At 35.4% G+C, this 23,642-nt stretch overlaps 2 protein-coding genes across 3 annotated transcripts; one reads left to right on the top strand and one right to left on the bottom strand.

Annotated features, from left to right (window-relative positions):
- Nucleotides 1-1,833: 1,833 nt before the first annotated feature.
- On the top strand, nt 1,834-3,530 carry NRPB12 (DNA directed RNA polymerase, 7 kDa subunit). Its single transcript, XM_086641112.1, has 4 exons — nt 1,834-1,911; nt 2,042-2,108; nt 2,192-2,284; nt 3,321-3,530. The coding sequence occupies exons 2-4, from the start codon at nt 2,069-2,071 to the stop codon at nt 3,341-3,343; spliced, it is 156 nt and encodes a 51-aa protein (XP_086497238.1). The 5' UTR covers nt 1,834-1,911; nt 2,042-2,068; the 3' UTR covers nt 3,344-3,530.
- A 715-nt stretch (nt 3,531-4,245) lies between these two features.
- Nucleotides 4,246-18,603, bottom strand: LOC147563834 (myosin-1-like). Of its 2 annotated transcripts, XM_086641130.1 has the most exons (23): nt 16,555-18,050; nt 15,494-15,595; nt 15,249-15,392; nt 15,001-15,151; nt 14,858-14,885; nt 14,531-14,696; nt 14,324-14,387; nt 14,201-14,214; nt 14,036-14,120; nt 13,245-13,348; nt 12,977-13,115; nt 12,006-12,124; nt 11,474-11,626; nt 11,307-11,396; nt 10,879-10,956; nt 8,342-8,500; nt 7,503-7,709; nt 7,147-7,352; nt 6,886-7,021; nt 6,525-6,654; nt 6,270-6,416; nt 6,043-6,122; nt 4,246-5,193 (listed from the first exon to the last, which is right to left on the bottom strand). In XM_086641130.1, exons 1-23 carry the CDS (start codon nt 16,954-16,956, stop codon nt 4,507-4,509), a joined length of 3,591 nt encoding a protein of 1,196 aa, XP_086497256.1. In that variant the 5' UTR covers nt 16,957-18,050; the 3' UTR covers nt 4,246-4,506. The 2 variants fall into 2 exon arrangements, with proteins under 2 accessions (XP_086497256.1, XP_086497247.1); XM_086641121.1 differs by lacking the exon at nt 14,201-14,214 and having other exon boundaries at nt 14,036-14,137; nt 16,555-18,603.
- Nucleotides 18,604-23,642: the final 5,039 nt, after the last annotated feature.

Here is a 23,642-nt window from a genome sequence, read left to right as displayed (position 1 = left end):
GAAAGGCGGTTTATTAGAGAGAGAGAGAGTTGAAGAAGGGCTGAAAGAAATGCATTATGTTGTTAACAACATGATTATGCATGTTGTCAACATTTTATAACAAGTCAGAACAACTATATATGTTGTCAACATTTTACAACAAGTCAGGAAATTATTGCATATGTTGCGAACCATTTATAACGATACAATTGTATATGTTGTCAACAGTTTATAACAACATAGTTGTATATGTTGTCAACATAGAAGGGTAAAAAAAGGGATTGTGAAAAAAAATATGATATGTTGTCAACGGTTTAAAAAGTGTTAAAAAATAGATTATTTTTTTACATTATTATTTTTGAATGGTTTTTTTCCTGTTAGGATCAAGATTTTGAATTTTTCATTCATTCCTTCTTCTAGTAATCACACGTTACTGTTGTGGGGAGGTAAAGAAATCATGCAAAATGGTAAACAAATCTGTAATTATTTATTCGGCATTTCGGCAATACTTTTTTCTTTTGGTCAAATAGTTCGAAAAAGATGTCATTTTTTTTTAAGTTGTTAATCAACATATAATATTAAAAAAAGAAAATCTTTATTTGGCACTAACAAATTTTTTTTTGAAAAATCGACTATGATCTACGTTAATCGTCACAAGACATTGATATCTCATGAAGATGTTATAAGCACGATAACCGCCTAAGTTAATCTAATAGTGAAAGGCCTAAAATCCAACAACATGAAAGTAACATAAAGCCAGACAAGTATATTAGGCCAGCGCTTTGGGGAAATCAAAATAGCTTCCGTGTGTAAGATTTTGTCAAAAATCGGTTACTTTAGTTGACCAATAAATTTTCTAATTGTTAGGGGGAAAACAAATTTATTGACCATTTCTTCTCCATTCTGCCAAGGGTCGCCGGAATCCAGCCACCACCATCATCACCAAAATCCGGCCACCACCATCATCATTTGCAACTTTCTCTCTCTCCCTCTCTCCCTCTATTTATCCCTCTCTCTTTCTCCATCTTTCTTTATCATTCTCACTACCTCTCTCTCACTATATCTCGTTTTCTCTCTCATTATATCTCGGTTTCTCCGATCACCAAACCCTAACACTCGGTCTTACTCTCACTCTCCCTAAACTCTCTCTCTTACAGTTTCAGAATTCATGGATATTCGTCAGCCCACGAAATGTTTCGTGACCGACCGACCCACGAGATCTCGTGAGTCTATCGACCACGAAACATTTAGTGGGCCGACTGTCCACGAAAAGTTTGTGGTCGGTTGACCACGAATCATTTCGTGGTCGACCGACCTATGCAACCCTCGAGGAGGGTTTGGCGAAACCCTTCTCGCGGTCTTGTTCTGGCGAAGGAAAAGCTTTCTTTCGTCGGAATTGTGTGTGAGAGAGAAAGACTGAAAGAGAGAGAGATGGAGAGAAAGAGATAGAGTGAGGAGAGGAAGAAGAAACAAAAAGAGGAAAATGGTGGTGGGCAGGAGGTGGTGGTCAAAGATGGTGGTCGGAGTTTTTTTTTGGAACTGATAACTTCATTGATAATGATTGAGAACAAACACGAAGTTACAAGTAAACAAAACAAAGCACTAAGGCTACACAAGATGATGAAGAAGAAGAAGAAGAAATGTTTTGTTTCTCCTTAAAAGTTATTTCTCAAGAAAATCTCCAAAATTTCACATCTTCCATTTAAAATTTTCCACACGGAAAACTATTTTGATTTCCACGAAGGGCTGGCCATTTATTACATTATTATATCATACAAACTCAAGACCCACCTATTTACCGGGTGGATCCAAGGGTCCAAAATTGAGTCAATTCTCCTCCCTCGTCAACGACGGCTTACTTTACATACTAAAACCCTAAAGCCCTAAAATTCACCTTCCTACGACACTTCTCTTCTTCCTTCAAACACACAGGTCTCCTCTCTCTCTCTCTCTCTCTCTCTCTTCTTGATTAATGTTTCTTTTTAGTTTGAATTTCCCTACCCTTTTCTTGTTTCTGCTTGAAAAACCTAACTGATTTGTATTACTTTCTTCGTTTGATCAGAAACCCTTAACAGCAAATTTGCCATACATGGATCCGCAGCCGGAACCAGTAAGCTACATCTGTGGAGGTAATTTATTTGCCTATCTATGGTTTTGATCCCCAAGACTCTCTCTCTCTCTAAAAGTTAGGTTTTTGTTGTTGTTGCTGTAGATTGTGGGATGGAGAATACACTGAAACAAGGGGATGTAATTCAATGCCGGGAGTGTGGTTATCGCATCTTGTACAAGAAGCGAACCCGTCGAAGTAAGTCTTCTTCTTTTTTTCATATTTTCTCATACCAATCTTGCCCTTTACTTGCAAGTTTTGATCTTTAGGATTCCCTAGTTTAAATTTCAACTCTTGGTGGATTAGGGTTTCTGTTTAGGATAGGGAACTTGTATATAATTTGGTTTTGACTGCTTAAACTGTCAAGGAATGGTAGTTCCATTGAAAACCCTAAAATAACAATTTCTCTATTTTTATGGATTTGGGCTGTTTTTGAACTTCATTCAGAAAAATGGGGGAAAACTATGTATTCAAGCATGTAATAAGATCAATTTGTTCGCTATCGGTCTCTTGCCGGTATTTAGCCTTGGATGGAATTTGCTACCCGCTTTGGGCTTATCCCAAACATCCCGACTTGCCAACAGTGCCTCGTGGTGCAGCAGGGTATGGGCACGATGGTGCTCTCACCCTCTCTGGCGCCCTCTTCTAGAGAACTAGGGCCTGCTCCACCGCAGAGAACGCTTCTATAAATCACAACTAGGACGGCCTCGCCGTCCCACTCTCAAGCTGGGGTGCTCCCGGTTCGCTCGCCGTTACTGGGGATCCTTGGAAGTTTTTTCTCCTCCGCTTATATGTAAACTCAATTGATTGTACCACTTGCACTTCTGATTTCCCTGGGGTACCATTTATCTTTTCCCTTTCTGTTTTTTTCTAAAAGAAGTTTTATCAATCTAGGGAAGTTTAAATGTAAGGTAGTTAGGAACCAAGGGCCGGCATCATCTTATGCAGACCTTCGAGATGGTTTAACGTTTGAAACAAAAGGACATGTGGGGAAATGTTGTTCATGCTACTTCATTGCCATAAAGAATCACTAAATACTTGTATGATTAACCAAATGATCTAAGGGTCTGGTCAGATAGATCACTGTTTCAAGTTCCGTAGTTGTCAAAAAGCAGAACTTAGTTGGTTTTGTTTTTACATGCCTTGATTCGCCTCTCTTTATCTTTCGATTTATATCATTGTCATGTACACCTCTTGGATTTCGACCTAATTGTGACGTTTGTGTTTGTGGCAGTTGTTCAGTATGAAGCACGTTGAAGAAGGGAAGCTATTGAAATTGGTCATGGAAATTAAAGTATGATACTTGTTGCATTATGAATGTTTGAAGTGTGCTACTTATGGTATTTCGCCCTACTCCTTAAACCATCAAACAAGTAAATTGTCTGAGAAAACTTATATGTAAATTGAAATGATACTTATTACTATGTAAGCTTGTGAGTGTTTTATCAAATTTGTCATCAAGAGTGTCTGATTTTTCATTATTACAGCTAGTATCTTCAACCATAGCATAGATAATCTTCTCTCTGAATCCATTTCTTTCGAACCTTCACTTCTTTCAAATCCTAAATTGATCTATCCAAACACTAAATTGATGAGTAAATTGGAACACCATATGTGAATCGGATCATCTAATTCACAAATGTCTTTATTAACAAAAATGTTATTGGAACAAAACCTTTCATCCAAAATGGGCGAAGATTGTGGATGGAGAAATCTTGGATGTTGTAAACGCACCGATGGTAGTGCAAAACGAACTCAAGTTCGAGGTGGTGCTGCTTGGGAACACAGACCAAGGCCCTCGGCCGCCGCTTCCGCCTTACACAAATATAGGACGGAAGATTATGTTGGCGCATCCCAGCCCTTCTAAGAGTAGGCCCGACCCCTAGAAGCAAAGAAAGGGCACTCTTTAGAAAGGTCAGGGTGTTCATAGAACTTCACATTTATTTTATCAACCCTAAAAGATGAAGTTTTAAAGAGAAAAACATGTTTTCACACATATCAAACGATGCCTAAATTGTTCTCTCCGTTAATCTATCTTCTCTGCATTTTATAAGAGTAACCCTGCTGACTCGATGATATCGGACAACCTTCCAGACCTATACATCTAACTACATTAAGATTAGCAATTTGAACTTTTCGCGCTTACCTAATTCAAATGCTGAAGTAAAACTAGGATTCCATTGAGTGCACTATTTTTCAACACTTCAAAAAGGCAATAAGTATTTGAAGTTACTACGAATAGATCTTTAACATTATATATACATTTCAATTACTACTTGGGTATGCTAAAAATGCACCCCAAAAACACCCTTCAAGTTTCCACATCAAATAGATTCTATACCCATTTCTCCTGAAAAAAAAAGAAGCTCAAGAAACAATCATAAAACAAACAAACAGATCGGATTATTATACCGTAATACCTAATTTAGTCTTGAACTATTCATTCTTCCCCACCATTTTTTCTTTGCTTTGTTAGCACTTCCTTCATCATTTCCAATCTTGTGCAGAATCACCTTTGTTTCACGAAGTCTACTCGCGTAATCTTTCTTCCAAGTTTCAAAAATCTGCTTCAACCTTCTTAGTTCTCGATCTGGATCTAAACTTGCTTCTGTCTGACCAGATTTCACCTCTACTAAGAATTTGGCATCGTCGCCAAAAACTTGAGTTCGTTGCTCAAATTCCTCGGCTAATCGACTTATAACACTCAGACCAGTACTCATCTCCCTATTTGTCATCCGTGGGGCAGATCTTGTGCCGTTACTAATAGAAGTAGTTTTATTTTTACTTCCAAGATCCCAACTGAATTCGCTGTTGTCGATTATGTTTGTTGAAGCATCTGACATTCTTTCTGCATCATCAATGGCGAGACTGTTCTTTGCAACACAAAGACTTGATTGTAAGGATTTCATTTGTTTTTGCCATAACTCTTCCATAGATTTCATTTTCACTTCATACTCGGACCATCTACTCTCGTACTGTTGAAGTCGTTGTTGGAGAATGTCGTTTTCATCTTCTTTCTCTCTCAGTGCAGCTTCTGCCTTCAAGACTCTTCGCTTCAGTTCAGCGAGAACTGATGCTTTTACCAGTACCTCATCTGATCCACAGTTCTACAACAGAATTCCGAATTAGTTCATAATCAATACAAGCAATTATTAAGGAAGGTAAATATAAGTATTGGGGAACAGTAATTTGGTCATTCAAGTTCACTGTTTTTTCTCTTACTGATGAGTGATTTAAGGCTCACAAGACCTGGTTTGCCGGACAGTATGGGATAGATACATTCTAGAATGAGACTGATTATGAGAAAATCTTTCCTTGACATAATCTATCATAGAGAAAGTTGGAGGAGCTATTGAAAATATTTCCTTGACATAATCAATCATAGAGAAAGTTGGGATAGATACATTCTAGGGGATTATTTACAGGTGCCGTGTTTGTCTGTTTTTCAAAGTCGGGTTTGAAATCTGACTGGAGCTCTGCATTGGCTCGAGTCAGATTTCAGAATGTCTGTTTTCTGCTTGACTCGTGATGTTTGACTCATCGGACTAGATGATTTAAGTTGATTATGGATCCATTTGATTCAGAAGAGTCAGATTCAGACAATGAACAAAAAAAACACCATCTTACACCATCTTAATAAAGTAGTTTGCTCGATGGCATGGTTCTTTTTATGGCCTTCGGCCCTTTACGGCAAATACCAAGCACACGGGCCTTTAGCTCAATGGTTCAGCATGTCCTCCAAAAACCAAGATGTGGGTTTCATTCTAGGGGGTAGGTAGAGGTTTAAGTGAAGCTCATGAATCATACACTCATACCAAAATGACGATATTTACGAACTGAGTGGGTGAGCTAGTCTGAATAGGTAATAACAAATTAAAAAAGTCAACCTAATTATCAAATTTATAGAAAAAGTACAGTTTGACTCCTTTCTATTGCAATAAAATTGTGAAAGATACCTCGGTGCCTTCGTAGTTCTTGTTCAAGGTCAGCAAGCTTATATCTCCGGAACACCTTCTGACTGACCAGCCACGAATAACTAAAAGAGAAAAGATAACATAATTAGTTAACTCAGAATTTAAGTAATAGTGGAGCAATCTCTTGAAGCACAGAAAAAGGATCAGATGTTGACCAGAAAAGCAACAAGAGCTAACAGACAAACAAAGAACAACAAATAAGAGTTTACCAGATTGTATCACTATTGAGGCACCACGAATGTCCAAAAAGCTTTTCCTTGCAACCCTGCTTTTAATGTGCCGTTGTATGACCATGGCAGCTCTACGTTTTTGTACTAAAATTGCATATTCTCTTCTGAATTTCTCACCTCGAATAACTGCAAGCAGATCAACTAAGTAAGTACTAGTGACACAAAAATTGACCGAGTCTGAACTGGACTGAACGTTTCCTGATAACGAAAAAGCAAGTAAGGGAAACACATTACACGACTGTAGTGTCGAAATTCCTTTCTTTAGCTCTTTCACGTAGGACCGAGCCTGGTGGCCTCTGAAACAACTCTGCACCCGTAAAATACCATGGAGGGTATGGTTTCTTGTATCTTCAAGCACACCAATCTAAAAAATTTCGCAGTTCAAAAAGTAAAAAAGAGGAGACAATTAAGAGACTGAAACAGGGCAAAGCAAATAAATATTTAACCATAACTAGCTCGAGAAGAGAATATTCAACACCAAAATAGTTCTATAATTTCCATCTTCCACTTCCTACCCACTCCCTACGTTAGGTTAAGTCCTCTTCATGTTTATTACATTTACCTAGATTCAACTGGGAAGGAAAATTGCTCTTACCTGTCCAGTACGGAAAAACAATTTGGTGTAGCCAACTTGATACATTTCGGGAAGAATATTGAACTGGTTAAGAATTGCAACTGAAACACTAAGTGGATCTTGAGAGGCAACACTCTCCAGAAGAAGAAAACCATACCTGGTATAGATAGAAACAAAGGTTAATAAAGGATAGCAAAGACTGTCAAGTGTGCGAAACAGATAGAATACATGGAAGCTATATCCACAAAGAACAAAAAAAAAAATCAGATTGAATTCCTTCACCTTCTAGCGAACTTCTGGTGAGACATCCTGGTAGGATAACCAGACCTGGATATCCGAACCACCTCTAGAACTCCACAACACCTTAGCTGCTGTAACACAAGCCCTTGTTCATAAGTTCCAGGACGTTGCAAGCTGTTTGGCTTGATACAACGTATAAAATGTGGTGTTGTGCTCTCCAGTCGCTGCATTAACTGGAAGAGTTGACCCTGAACACAAGTGCCAAAATATAAGAGCAGTGTCTCAAAAGAAGATAGTTTTAATTGAAGTCTTCCTAAGCCAATTTCTTAATGATTTCTATTTACAAACTTCAAAGAACTTGCATTTTCATAAAATTTGAGCACCGCTAACCGCTTTACCTTGAATTTTGTCGCAACACTTAGCTTTTGAGACTCTGCTCCACCTGATCTATGTAAAGGACCTACTCCTGGCTTCTCAGATTGAGTAAGCAAAGTGGATGCAAATATCTGAGGAAGTTGGCGCGTGCAAGATGACAAAAGTTGAATAGAATCTAAATGCAACAGATCCCTGTTCTTCTCCAGAAAACCTGAAGTGTCATACGTTACCTGCAAAGGAGGCAAAGGAATTCTATAACTTCTAGGTGGATAACATGCAGGATACAGCCCTCCATAGAGTCACCATAAGATATCCATCAGCAGATGAAATCCAAGTTTTTCTACTTTCCGGGCAAGAACATCCATTGGGTGGGTGAACATAATATCTCGGAAGAATCGTAGAAGATCTAACATCAGGAGGTACCTATGAACTAATATGTATTTTTACCGATCTAACATGGGTACTCCTTTTCACTCTTTTCTAGTGTTGGATACTTGGTTACCAGTCTCGGACTTAGGGATTGTTGCTGGAACTCAGATTAACTTTAATAGGTATAACGTAAGATTTGTTAACTGCGTTTTCAGTGTACTAGCATGTGACCGATCATTTATGACCAGTAATTAAACAACTCTATGTTAACGTATTGTATGAATATAAATATATGTGTTGGACCATACCCCCACTTTTGAATCTTTGATTTCACTCCCCGATACCTCGAACCCATATTGGATGGTGATAAATGTGTCGGTGATAAATGTATTGGTGTTCATGGTACCTAGAGTTCGTTTTTTACTTGTGGCAGATTACTATTTTGATCCCGTTTAATGAAAGATGGTAGCTAAAAGATAGAGCAGCAACCTACCTCTCCTGCATAATGGGAAACATTGAAAGCTTTTCCTCGCTCTCCTCTGAAGCAAGAATTAGAATTCAAGTGCTGCTTTAGCTTGTTAGCAAATGTCACGTCAGTTCCATTAGGAAAAGTAGACTCTTCATCCAGCAGAGACAATAGTCCTAATGGCTTCTGCAGAAATAGATAAGAATCAAATTGTTGTGTACATACGCCTGTATGATCCAAATTAAAGTAACCACTTGCTTTTATAGGACAAAAGATTTGGTAATATTCCAGAAAGAAAAAACATTAGTGATTGCAAGTTCAATAACTTCGACTATTGTCGCACTTGGTTCCAACTTCAAGAGTTAAAAAGAGGGACCAAGTAAATTGTGTTGCGCTTTTTAACTAGCTGATATTGTAAATTTTACAAGGAGAAACATTTGTAAGTTTTTACCTGGACTCATACAGCAACTACCCTTTATAAACTATGAACTACCATTAAGAGATGAACTTCCGAAATCTAAGACACGTAATTATTGTTATGAGCTTTTGTCATCCATAACCAAAATTAGAGTTCCTAGTTGGTTGAATTTACATAGTAAGAGAATCTTATGCTGTCCTAAACGTAGCATGATACTGCTCTTCATCCATCCATCATTCACGCGGTAGAGTATGTAACAGTGTCCACTCGTATTTAAAAAGCAGGCATTACAACTGATGGGGGAGTTTTTCGGGTTAGGATACGAGATTGTACTGTTAGCTTTTATGTAATGTGAAAAAAAAATCCCTTTTCCTTTTGCCGCCTAACTGTATAGCTGTTCTAGCGAAAGTTGTTTTCAATATATATGCAGGAGCAGAACCAGGATTTTAGTTGAGCCGGGGCTAGCCTAAAATTACTAGAAACTAAATTTCTACTTAGAACCATGTAGTACTTGCGAACTATGGTTTGAAGGCAATTTTATCAATATAGTATCTTATGTATAAACGTGCTACGTTCATCTAAAATGCTAATCAACCTCATCTCTCAAGCCACTAAAATGTTTTGTGAAAAGTTGTATGGTAAAATTACTTAAAATAAAAGACAAAGATGCGAGAAATCAACCTTGTGACTCTGAAGTCTAAACTGCAATTGACTTGTATGAGCTACATTACATTTGACGCTTGAATTCAGACTCTAATTCATGTTCAGATAATATGGATCTTAGAATAACTATTGATAGACATAAACTTAAGAAACAAGTAGCTTGCAGAGATCCTTGAAAATAGGAATGCAAATGAGGCTTCTTAGGAATAGATGGTGATAGTAATAAATAGAAAAAGAATATTGTTATACGAGTTGAGAAGGGTTGTAGACTCTACAAGAATTGGATAAAAGAAAGAGATATGTTGTTTGGAGGGACTTTGAAAAGCGAACCAATCAGAGTACGACACCTGGGCAAAGGAGTTAAAATCACGTGCAATTCTGAAATTATAAAGAATTTACAGTTAGGTCCTCAACTTCACCGTGTTCAGCTGTAGTCCCCCGTCTAAAATCTGATCTGAACCGTTGAGGAGGCCAACGGTCCAGATTATTTCTCGATTAAATAGAAACCCTTGGCCTCTGCCAACATTAAAAAAGGAACGTGATTTCAACTCCTTTCGCCAGGTGTCGTACTCCGATTGGTTCGCTTTTCAACGTCACTCCAAACAGCATTTACATAGAAAATGTTAAAGTAGTGGTTGAACCAGGGATCTAGTGCAAGGTCCGTAGGTAGAGAACTTGTAGAAAGTGGCAAAAACTTATTGCTAGACAAAACCAAAAGGTATTAAGAAACCGAATTCCAAAAAGGAGATTTGGGACCTGATACCGGTGGCAATAGTATGGAATCTTTGTAAGGACCGAAATGATAAAGTTTCAAGGAATCGAACTCGTTTTCAGTGACAGATGTGGAAGATGTAAAAGGAACGATTCATTACTGGATTAGTGGTTCTCCAAAGTTTAAATTTGCTTCTTTTCTGGATGTAGTTAGGAATTGGGAGGCATGGGTTATGTGATTGTAACATAACCCGAGCAACCCTTTGTCCTTCCCTGTTTCCCTTGTATAGTTTTCTTTTTAATTCAATCAAGTTTTCAAAAAAAAACCAAAAGGTGTGACTAGAACTTGGCACCTATGATACTTGGAGTTAGATACTAAATTACAGTAGACCATAGCCCAGGCTGGTCCACATGTAGTTTCGCACATGTATATATATATATACATGTATATATATATATATATATATATATACATGTATATATATATATATATATATATACATGTATATATATATATATATATATATATATATATATATGCGTGTGTGTATGCATATATACATATGTGTGTGTGTGTGTAAAGAGCGAATCATTATAATGTTTGATTACCTGGCATAACTGTGACGATCATGGACTATTAATCGTTTATGCTTTTTGAACATTTATCTCATTTACAAACTTCAAATATTTACTCAAAAATGTATGAATAAATAAGGGAGTGCATTACAACAAAATGTTAACTACAGCTTCTAAAAAAGTAGTATATAAATACCTTCTCGAAAAGATTTAGACAATCTTGGTTGTCGTCAAAGTCCACCTTTGCCCAATCTATTCCGTCCTGGATATATTCCTGGAAAAAAGAATATAAATAGTGCACCATATTTAGCTATTCTGAAAGGAAGAAAACCAAGTTAAAAATATGGAACTTGTGAAAATCCAAAAGGAGAATTATCAGATTTAAGACAGTTTTATTATTTAGCAGAAGTCTGATCTTAATTCTTCAACTTCCCGTATAGAATCGGAAAGTTTGACGCAAATAGCAATAATATTAGAACTTAAAAGCATTAAAACTTCATAAATAGTAGAAAGGGGTGCCATGTAAAAGCAACAGCTTCCTAAATTTATTGCCAAATGGTTAAAGATCTTTAGACTCCAAATATGGAATTATGTGATAAAAATAAAACAGACTAAGACAAGTACCTCCTGTTCCAACTTAAATAAATGCCGATTGAAGTGTTGTTGTAATCTCTCGTTAGCGTAGTTTATGCAGAATTGCTCAAAACTATTTCTCTGCAGAAACAAAATCTATATCATAAATATTTCATAAATCAAACAAAATAAACACAATCAACATAACAGCCACATACATTAAAAGATTCAAACCCGTAGATATCAAGAATACTGATTGATCTGCCTGTACGACGCTTGCCTACTTCCAGTGATTTATTGATTTGATCCACCAGCCACTCAAACAAACAAGCATAAAGTGATTTTGCCAATGCATCCCTTGTGTCCATTGCCTGAAACAAGGTATACAAATGAAGAACTCTGTATCTCAAGCGAATGGTTAATAGTAGGAAAGGAAACTGTTTCTCTTGTCGGCCTGTATTGCAGGTTCAAAAGGTAGGCCTTCATACATGGCTAGATGACCCTTTCTCCTACTAAAATTCGTCTAACAGATGTGCAATTCGTTCTACCTTGTTTGGCTAGTCATGAAATAACCTGATGCCAGGATTAAGTGATTGTAACAATGCAATATGAATTTGGCATGAAGTAATTCATATCCGTTGCAAATGGTTCACGAATACCATTACGGAATCGCCAAATTGGTAGGATGGTCTGAGGTGTATACAGGATATGTATCTGATATTTACCGTTAGAAGTTAGAACCCTTGTTACCTGCGGCAGTGTAAGTTTCTGGACAATATTATCGTTGCCAACGATCATTGTGCGAGTTGATAAAGCTAGCTTTAATTTATCAACACCACACCCTATCAAATTGGCAACAGTATTTAGACCTGAAAATAAATTGCATAAAACGTTTAAGAAGGGACTAGTAACACAAGGGTGGAATTAATTACTAAATAATTACTGCACGCAGAAATACGAAGCCTTACATTCACCCAGTAGTTTAAGAGGAACAGTACAGTTAAAGAAAGAATATAGCATGGTACGGAACAAAAAATATAGCATTACTGAGACCAACATGGGTTTATGATGTAGATCTTGGACATCAGGTGACTCAAATCACTCCGGCACACCAAGTTTGTCTGCTGTTCATTACTAGTACAAACTTAAAAAGTCCAGCTTTTGCAGCTCTATCAAGTTGTCGTTCAATTAAACTATGTCGTCTTTTGCTTCTCGAATACCATATTTGTTCTTTTGCTACTCCTAACTGTTTCTATGCAATAGAGAGAACTGGAAATGGTTTCAAAACATATCAGTGTGTAAATGAGCATGTTTCTGACTTCCACATAAATAGGTTCTCTTTACAGTTTTCAAATATGTGGATTCACCAAGTTAAAGGGTTTAGGTTCAAGTCGTCTATCAGGGAAATGGTTCCCTCACGTTGAGAGAAACTGCAACGCAAATTTCATTTAGTTCATGTCTACCAGAACCGATACCTGGTACACAGCAGGTCGAATTCCTAGATGCTCAGATCTCAATTAGAAAAATATTTTTAATCCAGAATAATGATGGTCTAGTATGTTTTCGATCACATACAGGTTTTGGCTTCCGCCAACACAGTATTGACCAATTACACATTTCACATCATCTCACGATATAAGTGAGCTACAAATCCTTTCAACTTGCTATTTTTGACAAAAGAATCTTCACTTTTTGGAAGCTGGCTACCGGAGGAATTTTACCTTCGTCTTCTATGGGTTCAACGTGATTTTCATTATCAACCACGGTGAAGGAGATGTTGCCCAGCCAAAGAACTGCAGACAGCATAGCAAAAACACTCTCCTGATCATGTTTGTTGACATGGACAATATTTAGAGCTTCCTGGAAAGAGCACAAATGAGTTAATGTGAAGATTCATTTTTTTTATCATTAAGGGAATCATAAAAGCATATACTTGCTGATTTTGAAAATTCTTTCCACCGAAAACGGATAGAGAATGGGTTACAGTACCAAAACATTGTGAAACTGGTCAGCATCATCTACTCCGGCAATAGAATAGCAACTGCTCTGCTTCAAATATAAATATTCATTTGCATTCTTCAAATTCAATTTCTCTGTTTCATTAAAGAAATGGTTCAATGAAAAGAGAAGAAATACCTACTGTCATATATAGTACTTATAACATAATGGATGAAGGTAATGTAGAACGTCTAATATATTATAGTTCAAAAGTTGCCTATAACAAATGGTTTTTACGGGGGATACACACTCTGTTCAGACTTCAGATAAGTATTTAATGATTTAGAACTTCCCAATGATATTAAAGATCAGTAAAGAAGAGAAAGCAAAAGCTATCACCTTATTATGCAAGAGCTATAGTAATAAATTGAGATTAACGAAGTTTGTAGCTTCTACACAATCTAACTCAATTTTCATAGCAACGACAAGTGTGGTATATACTGGCAGACATATCAAAGTACGTAACACACGAGAGTATCAGATAAGGTAATAATACGAAACTATATATAGAAAGAGCATCAGCTTTTTCTGGTTTAGTTTTATTTTTGGGGAATTGGCTTAGCTTTATTAAGTTATGTCCTGAATATTTTATGAGGATACATCAAGAATTCACTATTAATGTGAAATAAAATAGTACAACCTACTTGTTCAACAAAAAAGAAAATTGAATAGCATATAACACACTGACACTTCCAGATTTGAAATCTGGTAAAAGAAAATTGAAAACGAAATAACCAATTTTTGTAGAATATAAGATCACACAGTAAATGGGTGGTGTAAACCTCTAAGAGCCGAGGTAGCCCCGGCGCACAGCTGATAAAATATATGATACGATCTTTCTCCATCCGCACATTGGACGACCCTTGACTGCTCATGGGACAAAACTCAATTAATATGTTGTACATGGATGTGTGACATCTCAAGTCAAGAAGAGAAAAAAAAAATACCTTTTCAAGTAGAACTTTGAAGAACAAAACAGATGAAGCGGAGCACATGCACAAAAAAGTCAGTTTCAGTTTGACAAGAGAAAAAAAATGATTTTAAACTTACATCGAGACAAGTGATCTTACAAGTTTGAATCTTGGCACCAGAAATTTTTCCCGTTTCGCTGAAATGAATTTCAATTAACTTTCCCTGCAAGTAGTTATTCAAATATTCATTTGCCAAGAAGGATCTAAGACTTCAAAACTAGTTCTAAAGAATAATTAAAATACAATGTGGAGGCCAGTTTAAATAAGGTTTCAAGGATTTCATATGCAAAGAAATAAGTAGCTTACAAAACGACTGGAGTTGTCATTTCTTGATGTTTTTGCATTACCAAACGCCTCCAAGATGGGATTAGTCTTAAGTATTTCATACTCAATTCCACTACCCCCTCCAAGTGCAGCCAAATATTGCATTGCAATCTTTGCTGTCTCGGTTTTCCCAGCACCACTTTCACCGCTACAAAAACAAAGTATAATTATATAGCATAAGTCATGCACATATTGAGCTCCGCACGCAAATCTTTATCACGTTACTACAGAACTTACTTTTATATTGTGAAATAAATGCACAAGAACATAAAACCTTAAATGTTTAGTGATATTAGAGATTAGACCAACCTTATAATGATAGACTGGTTCACTTCATCTGCAAAACTTACCAAACGTTAAGTTAGAAGAAAAGGCATATTAGGTTTAGAACAGCTCCTAATCTATATAGGTACCAAAATCAAATTTCAGAAAACAATACTATGTTTATCCACCTCGCCTCATTTCCCTTATCGCTGTATCAGTGATAGCATAAACATGCGGACTGTCCGTTGATTTACGCCGATACAACTCAATATAATCATTTCCATACAGAGGTACTTTCTTGAAGGGGTTGATTGCAACCAATACAGGTCCAGCTTTAGTCTGGATGGAAGATAAGTAACATTTACAAAACATATTCAAAATTAAGAAACCTGTTTCATAGATTTAAAATGAAATCTAACTCAAACCCAAGACTCACATAGATCATATCTTGATTGTATCTGTATTGGAGATTGTACAGTACGGATGGTTCATGTAAGTAACTTAGCTGCATAAGATTGTCTACACCATCAAGGATATCAGGATTTGCAGGTAATAGACTTTCACTATTTGCCTTTACAACCTAAAAAAGGACAACAGAGTGTTAGTGACACAAACTAAACTTGAGCGGGAATTTGACATCTAACAGCAAAGGACATCTTCCCTCAGAAATAGTACGCTTACCTCTCCCTCAGTAAGTAAAATAACAGATTCTGGCCCTGAAGTTGACAATATCCTCCCCAACGCCCAGTTGCCATTTGGAAGTTGACACCAATGTTGGAGCTTCTGAAACATATGAACTTCAACATGTAGGTATCTCAATCAATAGACAGGATGCATTATGTCAACTCTAATAGTCATTTTTGTTTCAGCATAACTGAAAACCTACTAAATGCAAACGTAAGAACTCAAGAACTGTACTTCTTGATAAGCAGAATCCAGTTTTTATAGTTTCTTGTAGAGTAGGTGTTCAATCATAAACTTAGTCAAAATTTCGAAACAACTTCTACATTTGTTACCTTTCTTCATTAATTATTTGAATATAACGTAATTACAAGTTTGATTCTTCATTTACGGAGTTACCCAATTAAAAGTTTGAGTTTCGAAAAGTATAATAAAGTACAATACTGGTTGAACCCAAATTCTAAGCAATAGCTGGTCCTCAGCTGCTTTACCTATTAGGAGAAACTCATATGCGTCCATAAGTGCCAGGATGTAAATAAATGTCTAAATAAGGTAGCTAAAACGGGCTCTATAAAACTTATCCAAGAGCAGCCTAATAGAATAGACCCTAAGAAATCACAGCCATTACACAATGTGTCACGTCTGCAACGTGGACACCATTATACTACTCGTAGAACATTCTCCGTGTAATCCTTCACTAATAGATGGTTAAACTTATACCACTACTTTTACATTTATTGGCAAAACCTGTAGGTGAAACAAAATTGATTATTTGTATGGTTTAAAAGAGTGTGAGAGACAAAAGAAGAAGTCCACATAAAAACGAGAACACTGAAGCTACAATGACTAATTGAAACGTAGTGACTACAAAATTAGTAAGTGGAATGACACAGAAGCTACAAAGACTAATACAAATGTGATTCTTTTTCCAAGAGAAAACTACACGTCTCTTGAGTAAGTAACAACAATTGCCAATAATTTACCATCATCTAACACTACCTAATGTTATAATTGCTTTGAAACTGGTAGATGAAGCAAGAAACAACTACTAAAAGATATACCTTCTTCCTTGCAAATGCGCTAGTATCACTCCACCTGCCTTCACTATGAGGAGACGATAGAGCCGGCAAAGAGGAGGCTGCTGAATCCAAGTACCCATTCCCTTCTGAAGTTATTTCCTCAACAGAAATCGATTTATTACTATAAGGCGATTCATCATTGTTTGCTTCCTCATTTCTAACAATATCTTCACCATTATCACTAATCCCATCGATTAATTCATCATTTTCAGGAATAACACTAGACATTTTAGTGGAATGAGAAGTAGGTGGTGTACCAATAAACCTAAAATCACCAGGCAATGATTTAATTGACTGTAAGGAAGGTGGAACCTTGGGTTTTGGAGATGGTTTTCGAGGCATTTTCTTAGAAGGTCCTGAAGAATGGGTTTGAGCAGATGCCATTAGATATAAAGATCAAGAACCAAACAAACACCTTTAATATTGTTTTCCAAAGAAGCTGTCTAACTTTTGAACAATTAGTCCCCACTCACTTTAACAATCCTCTCAGCTTAATGGAGGGGACCATCATAAATTGAAACACATAATTCATTGATTTTCATTGTTCAATCACTGAAAAAATTTACTTCCAGACAAAAATTGTACCAATTCAAAAGAAACAATGGCCCTCTTATGGAAAACAAAAATTAACTTCAAATATACCAAATTTACCTTCACTTAACTAATTTCCTTCTTCTTCTACTTGTTTTCCTGAGATTTACTTGGATGATGAAGAACAAAAATGGAAAATAAACAGTAATGAAACCTCAAAACCCCCAAAAAAAATCACAAAGATCAAAACTTGGAAAATGTTTAAATCTTTGCCTTTTCTTCTTCTTGATTCCAAAACAAGAAGAACAAGCTTAAATTCTTTAGGTCTGCTGAAATGGATCTATGAATAAGTAAAGTTTCTTCAAACTTCTCAAATAGCTTCACCAAATAATCGTTTACTAATAACAATTTTAAGTCAAGATTGTCATTTCTTCAAGATCCTTCAGTTTAATCTTCGATCCTTAACTTAAAAAATCCGAAAAAAAGAGGTCTTCAATCTTCTAATCGTAAACCGATCCACTGATTATTCAACTTAAATATCAATCTAAACAACCTTTGAAGTAAAGCTACTAAAAGAAAAACTTCAATCACTTCATTTCTCCCATTTGATTTCAAAACTCCCAAGTAAAATACTCTTCTACTTCCAAAAATATACTAAAAAGATTCAGAATCGAAAGAAAAGTAAAAGTTCTTCAGAAACTTTGAAGATCAAACTTCAAACTCGTGTAAATCGATCTTAATACCTAAAATACTTGTTGAATCTCTGGATCTTCTTCCTTTCCTCTAGTTTCTCTCTCTAGTTTCTCTCTCTAGTTTCTCTCTTTCTAGTTTCTCTCTCTAGAATGAACAGAGAAAATTGAAATAAAATCCAATGTGTGTGGAGACTGTAAAATGAGCAGCTTTTTTTCCCACTTTCTTTTTTATTTTTTATTTTTTTCTGAACGGATAAAAAAAGTATTTTGTCATCAAAATTCTAGGGTATTAAATGAGAAAATTACTCCACCAAACAAATTCAAAAAAAAGATTACAAATTCAGACAATATTTTGAAAATACTAAACTACCCCTTTGTTTGTATTTATTTACTAATGTCATTCGTCATGTTCTTCTATAAGACATAGTATATAAAACATAAATATGTTTTTGAGCATAAGAAAATGTATAAACCAAAATTTGAGGTGCATCCGTCGTGTTTTATAATGGTAGAGAATTATTGATGTTATTTTTGTTATATCTAATGATTAGAATTATCAATTACCCAATATTTAGACAAATAATAATTATCTTAAATAATTGATAAATACATGATCAAATAATTGATAGACACGTGATTCCAAATGGAGATATGCATACTTTGAAAAGGTATTACCGCATCTTGATTTAGCAAAATTATTATACTGAAATTCTTCGATCATCTTTGTAAACTACAAACTAATCTCTACAATTTACTTTAATAAAACAAAAAAATTAAAAATCAACAAAGAAAATATGAAGTTGACAACAATGGAAGTAAAAGTAAAGGGGTATTAAATTGGAATAGTTTCAGAATATTTGTGTTGAATTTTTGCATTATAAAAGAGAAAATGGGTGATTGACAATGAAGGGGTATTTAAGTAATTTTGAAAGTGAAAATGACTTTTAGTATTTGTAATAGAAATTTGAATTTTCAATGGAGTAGAAAAAAAGAAAGATTAGACGTGAAAACGGGAGAAAATGGAGGGGAAAAGATTAGGCAAGACCCGTTTCAAACGGTAGCCGTTGGATTAAGGAAAACGCATTGACTCAATTACGCCACGTTACACGCTTCTCGTTTAAAAGCCGGCAAAAAGGACTCCGCCAAACCTCCTATTTATGTAAAAGTCCATTGAGAAATTCTAATAATGGTATCAGTACCATTGATGAGTTGTCAAATGACATATACTTTGTTAGTGGTGTCAATCGGACCGGGTCAACCAGAAGCTGATGCAAGTTGTAGGGCAGGGTGGGTCGATCTGCTAGGTAGTTGGGGCTAATCGACTCTTAGGTAGGCTCAGTCATGGCCCGACATTCCTTTACACAGATCGACTGTTGCGGCCATTAGGTTTGTTTCGAGGGTTAGTTTAGTTATATTTAGAGTCATGTGTCTTGGATTGGCCTAGTTGACCACACTGGCCCGACATTCCTTTACACAGATCAGGGACTTTGAATAGGCATATGTCAATGGTATGTGCAGAGCAACCCATTTTGGTATAATGTGCGTCTCCAACCATATTTGAATTAAGCCCTTAAGACAAGTCCAACTTGATATCGTAAAATCAGTCTGGTTCTGATTTGAGTACAACGGCCAAGTTCACACCCCTACATCCAAAATCTGATTTAGTATAGTAGAGACAAAAGAAGGCAGAAAAGTAAAAAACCAATACAATTTAAGGCAGTTAATTTGAGTTATGTCTAAAATCAAATGGAATCCTAGTCAATATTATATCTAAATGTTCAAACTTTTTGTAAGTAAATCTATAATATGTAAGATCATTTGTCCGATAGAGTTAATTAAGGTGGTGTCACAAATATCTTTATTTGTTTTCACACTTGTTTTCAGGGTTTCATTACATGTGTCGCAGGGACATACGTTAAGGTAACAACAATATGTTCAGTTAACTCTTATGTTATTATCGAAATCAACTCCAAATTTAAAGTAATTTGCTTGTTAATTTGAAAGTTAAAGGTAACAAAGCTTCAGGTGTCCTGGTGACAAGTGTTTTGACTATTCTCTACTATGATATCGATTGAATATAAAATATGATTCTTTGGCGAGAAAGTTAGAGCATTAGATTTTAAAGAGAATAATCTCAAATGTATAGTCCCTAAAATAATGTTGTCACTTCTATATAGGAATAAACTAAGAACATCGATAATATGATTCTTTGACTATTCCAAATGTAGCAATTGAGGTATATATAATGCACTTATCTAGTGGAGATTTTCATTCTCCCATATAAAATATAAGGTAGAATTTTAAAAGAATATAGTATCTTTTTGGCTAAAAATTCATATGTAATAGCAAGTAGATATTTGGGGTTGGATAGCAGTGGTTGTAAAGAGGTTGAGATTAGGGGACATCATATTGTCGATACAAAGCTTACCTAGATTGAACTATGTCAAAATCTAGATCGTGACTCAGACTTTACAAATCGTATCTAAGACCTTGTCTGATATCCATGAGTCTAAATCAAAGATAAAAAAAAGGAAAAAACGGTCATATTGGAACACATTAGGTCCGATATGGTGTGATATGCCAATCAACCATTCACCCAAAAGCCATTCAAAGTGAATGACCTTTTAGATCCTTTAATTTATAGAGTACTTGGTTATTAGTTAGGGCTGGTAATTATAAGGCCCAAAATGGGGAAGTTAAAGAGAATCAGGCCCAATACTAAATAATAATGAGGAAAAAACCCAGTAAGTAAAAATACAATTTTACCCTCCAAAATGAAAATTTCCGCCCAAATCAGCGTTCTGAACATTTCTGAACAATTCTTGGTTTGCTCTCGACAATTTTGTAAATTTCTGAACAAATCTTAGTTTGTCTCAACAATTTGTAAATTTTTGAACAAATTCGTTTTTGCTTAGACATTGTTTTGCCAAAATATTTCGCATTTTTTTCTTTTGCATTTTACATAGACAAACAAACACAAACATTTTGGCTACAACATTTTTCGATTTGTCTTGTGAAAAAATAAATGGTTTTCGCATTTTCTGTTTTGCTTTCGACATAAATATAAAGACTAAAGCATTTTTTATTTGTACTCTACAAAAATTAAAATGTTATGCATATTATCCTTTGTATTTAACAAATCCGTTAACGAACAAATAATATTTTGACTAATACATTATATATGTTGTTAAGAACATAATTATATATGACGCCAACATTTTATAATAAGTCGGGACATTATTATAGATATTGTCAACATTTTATAACAACACAATGATATATGTTGTCAACATATAAGGGTAAAAATGGAATTATGAAAAAAATATGTTGCCTTGTTAACAACATAATTACATATGTTGTGAACATTTTGAAAAATGTTAAAAAAATGGGTTTTTTTGACATTATTATTTTTGAGTGGGTTTTTTCTTATTAGGGTCTAGATTTTTGGGTTTTTCACTCATTTTTTCTATTATGGTTCTATTATTACAAAGACTTGGGGGGACCTAAACAAATTATTTCCTTAATAAGATTTAATGTAAATGATAAGTAGGGGCGGGCCTTAAGCCCTTAACCTTAATATTATCTATTTGTTTGTACTTAATTTAATAAAGATTTCCTATGGGAGTTGACTTGTAGTCCTTTTTAAGTGTACAACTTTTTTGTGATCCTTGGGTTGAATGTTTGATGGCTAACATGCAGAATTAATAAACCATCCCATAAACCATATATCCATCATTAATCAAGTTCATTTTATGTTCATAATTATGTTTAATTAATGTGGACCAAATGATTATAACTTTGGTTTCACTTTATATGCTTCCAGTATCTATGATCAATCATAATTATGTGGGTATATATGATGAAGTGAACAATCAAGTATCTTTATATAGATGTAGCTTCTCACTACTAATTTGAAAGATCTTCATGTGATCATGTGGGGTTACTTGATACATTAGTATTAGATCACTTATATAAATTATACATGTAAGTTTTCAATATATACTATGATCATCAAAGATTACTCAAAGATCGAGATCTCTCTGAAATTGAGTACATCTACTAAGAGCCTTTTGAGCTTCTATTAGGATTACTGAAAAACAAATCCGCTAAGTTTTCTCCTCAAGATTTTTCTGTCAGTAAAGGGTGGGAATCGGGTTGGACTGGGTGACTGCAAATTTACTCTCACTGGATCGGATTTGGCGGACCATAAGATTTAGTGACCACTAAGGTTATTGGGCGTACTAGACTACTTGTGGGGGGGGGGGGGGGGGGAGGGGGGGGGGGATTTCATACGGTCTGATTTACCAACAAAGCTCAAGACCCATCCTTTTGTCACCCACAATGGGGTCTCTGGAAGCCGATTAGACAGTATAGAAATATGTACCGTGGGGGTTAGGAATTTATAAAGAAACAAAGTCCAATTTACGAAAAACGCAAAAGATGTTGTGGTTTTTTCAATGTGATAAATTAAGTGCGTGACTATGATTTTTTAGTAGGTTACTTTGACTAAATCTGACTCAAATTTAACTATGTTTAACCCAAAATACACACAGTTTAGGATTTTGTTTGACTTTCGACTTAATTTTAAGTTCAAATCTAAAAATTACTTTCTCACTTATTGACTTAGAATACAACTTTTCTCATTAATTGCATAAAAAGTGCATCATAAAGTTTTTTCTAATTAGCAAACACATAGCACCACATCAATCTAACTAATCAAGAGTCAAGACAGGATGAAAATACCATAGTTCGACCCGTTTGTTTAATCGGATCGGTCAAATTGAACTTATTTCTCAGAATTTCGAGTGTCGGTAGACTATAACGAAAAGATTTCGAATTTCCATAACTAATTTAGGATTCTCTCACTTTTCCAAGCTCTAGCTCTATATGTATCACAATAACCAAAAATCATTCTTTTTTAGAAATTTTAATAATATATAATTTGTTAAGAATTTCTATAGGATGACTCACCAATGAATAAAATAACATTAGTATATGAACTTTTCTTATCTTTCAACAAAAAAAATGAACTTTTCTATTTATCCGGCCAAGGAAGTCACAGCCAAGCACATGTGTGTGGTCGACCTAACCAGATTTTGTGGGTCCATAAAAGAGGGCACGGGGTTAAAGAAATAGTCAACAAATAGACGGTTGAGATTTAATTTTGACGTTTGTGAAAGTAGAAAATCATTGGGTGGATGGACAGCTGAACAACACCATATTATGTCTTTATTTTGGTCGGTTCAAGCATCACCAAGTAATATGGATGAGAGCCCATGACATCCTTCCAAACCCTAGAGCTAGACGTGTAATATAATCAACCTCACCTCACCTTGTTTTTTGTGTCCTAACAACACGAATCATTTTCTTTTTTAAATACTGACTACAATGGTCATTACAAATATATTAATACATTAATATAATGTGATAAACACTATAACGGTCGAATTACTACAACCTCACCTCACCTTGTTTTCTGTGTCAAACAACACGTATCATTTTTTCTTTTTTGAATACTGACTACAATGGTCATTACAAAAGCATTGATACATTGATATGATGTGATGAGCACTATATCTGTCGAATTACTACAACCTCACCTCACCTTGCTTTTTGTATCAAACAACACGTATCATTTCTTTTTTTGAATACTGACTACAATGGTCATTACAAAGGCACTATAACAGAAGAGAGGGGAAGAGAGAGAGAGAGAGGAAGAAGAAGAGAGAAAGAGAGAGAGAGGAAGAAGAAGAAGAAGAAGAGAGAAAATAGGAGAGAGAAAACAGAAGAGAGAGAGGAAGAAGAAGAGAAAAAAAAGTTTTTGTTTTGAAGGTCGCCGACCTGCGA

This window comes from Eschscholzia californica, unplaced genomic scaffold, assembly GCF_041429995.1.
Source record: "Eschscholzia californica isolate CP2 unplaced genomic scaffold, dmEscCali1.0.p SCAF_1, whole genome shotgun sequence".
Lineage (NCBI taxonomy): Eukaryota > Viridiplantae > Streptophyta > Magnoliopsida > Ranunculales > Papaveraceae > Eschscholzia > Eschscholzia californica.
Note: the sequence above shows the minus strand (reverse complement) of the source record. Positions and strands in the feature narration are given on the sequence as shown.

Excerpts from the sequence above, each read along its gene's own strand:
- LOC147563834 (XM_086641121.1), bottom strand. The coding sequence starts at position 16,956 with ATGGCATCTGCTCAAACCCATTCTTCAGGACCTTCTAAGAAAATGCCT. Across the intron at positions 13,349-14,035 it reads GGCTACCTCGGCTCTTAGAG|AGAAATTGAATTTGAAGAAT; the intron begins GTTTACACCACC and ends TTAATGAAACAG. Across the intron at positions 6,655-6,885 it reads TGTTTTTCCGTACTGGACAG|ATTGGTGTGCTTGAAGATAC; the intron begins GTAAGAGCAATT and ends GAAATTTTTTAG.
- NRPB12 (XM_086641112.1), top strand. The coding sequence starts at position 2,069 with ATGGATCCGCAGCCGGAACCAGTAAGCTACATCTGTGGAG. Across the intron at positions 2,109-2,191 it reads AGTAAGCTACATCTGTGGAG|ATTGTGGGATGGAGAATACA; the intron begins GTAATTTATTTG and ends TTGTTGCTGTAG. Across the intron at positions 2,285-3,320 it reads CAAGAAGCGAACCCGTCGAA|TTGTTCAGTATGAAGCACGT; the intron begins GTAAGTCTTCTT and ends TGTTTGTGGCAG.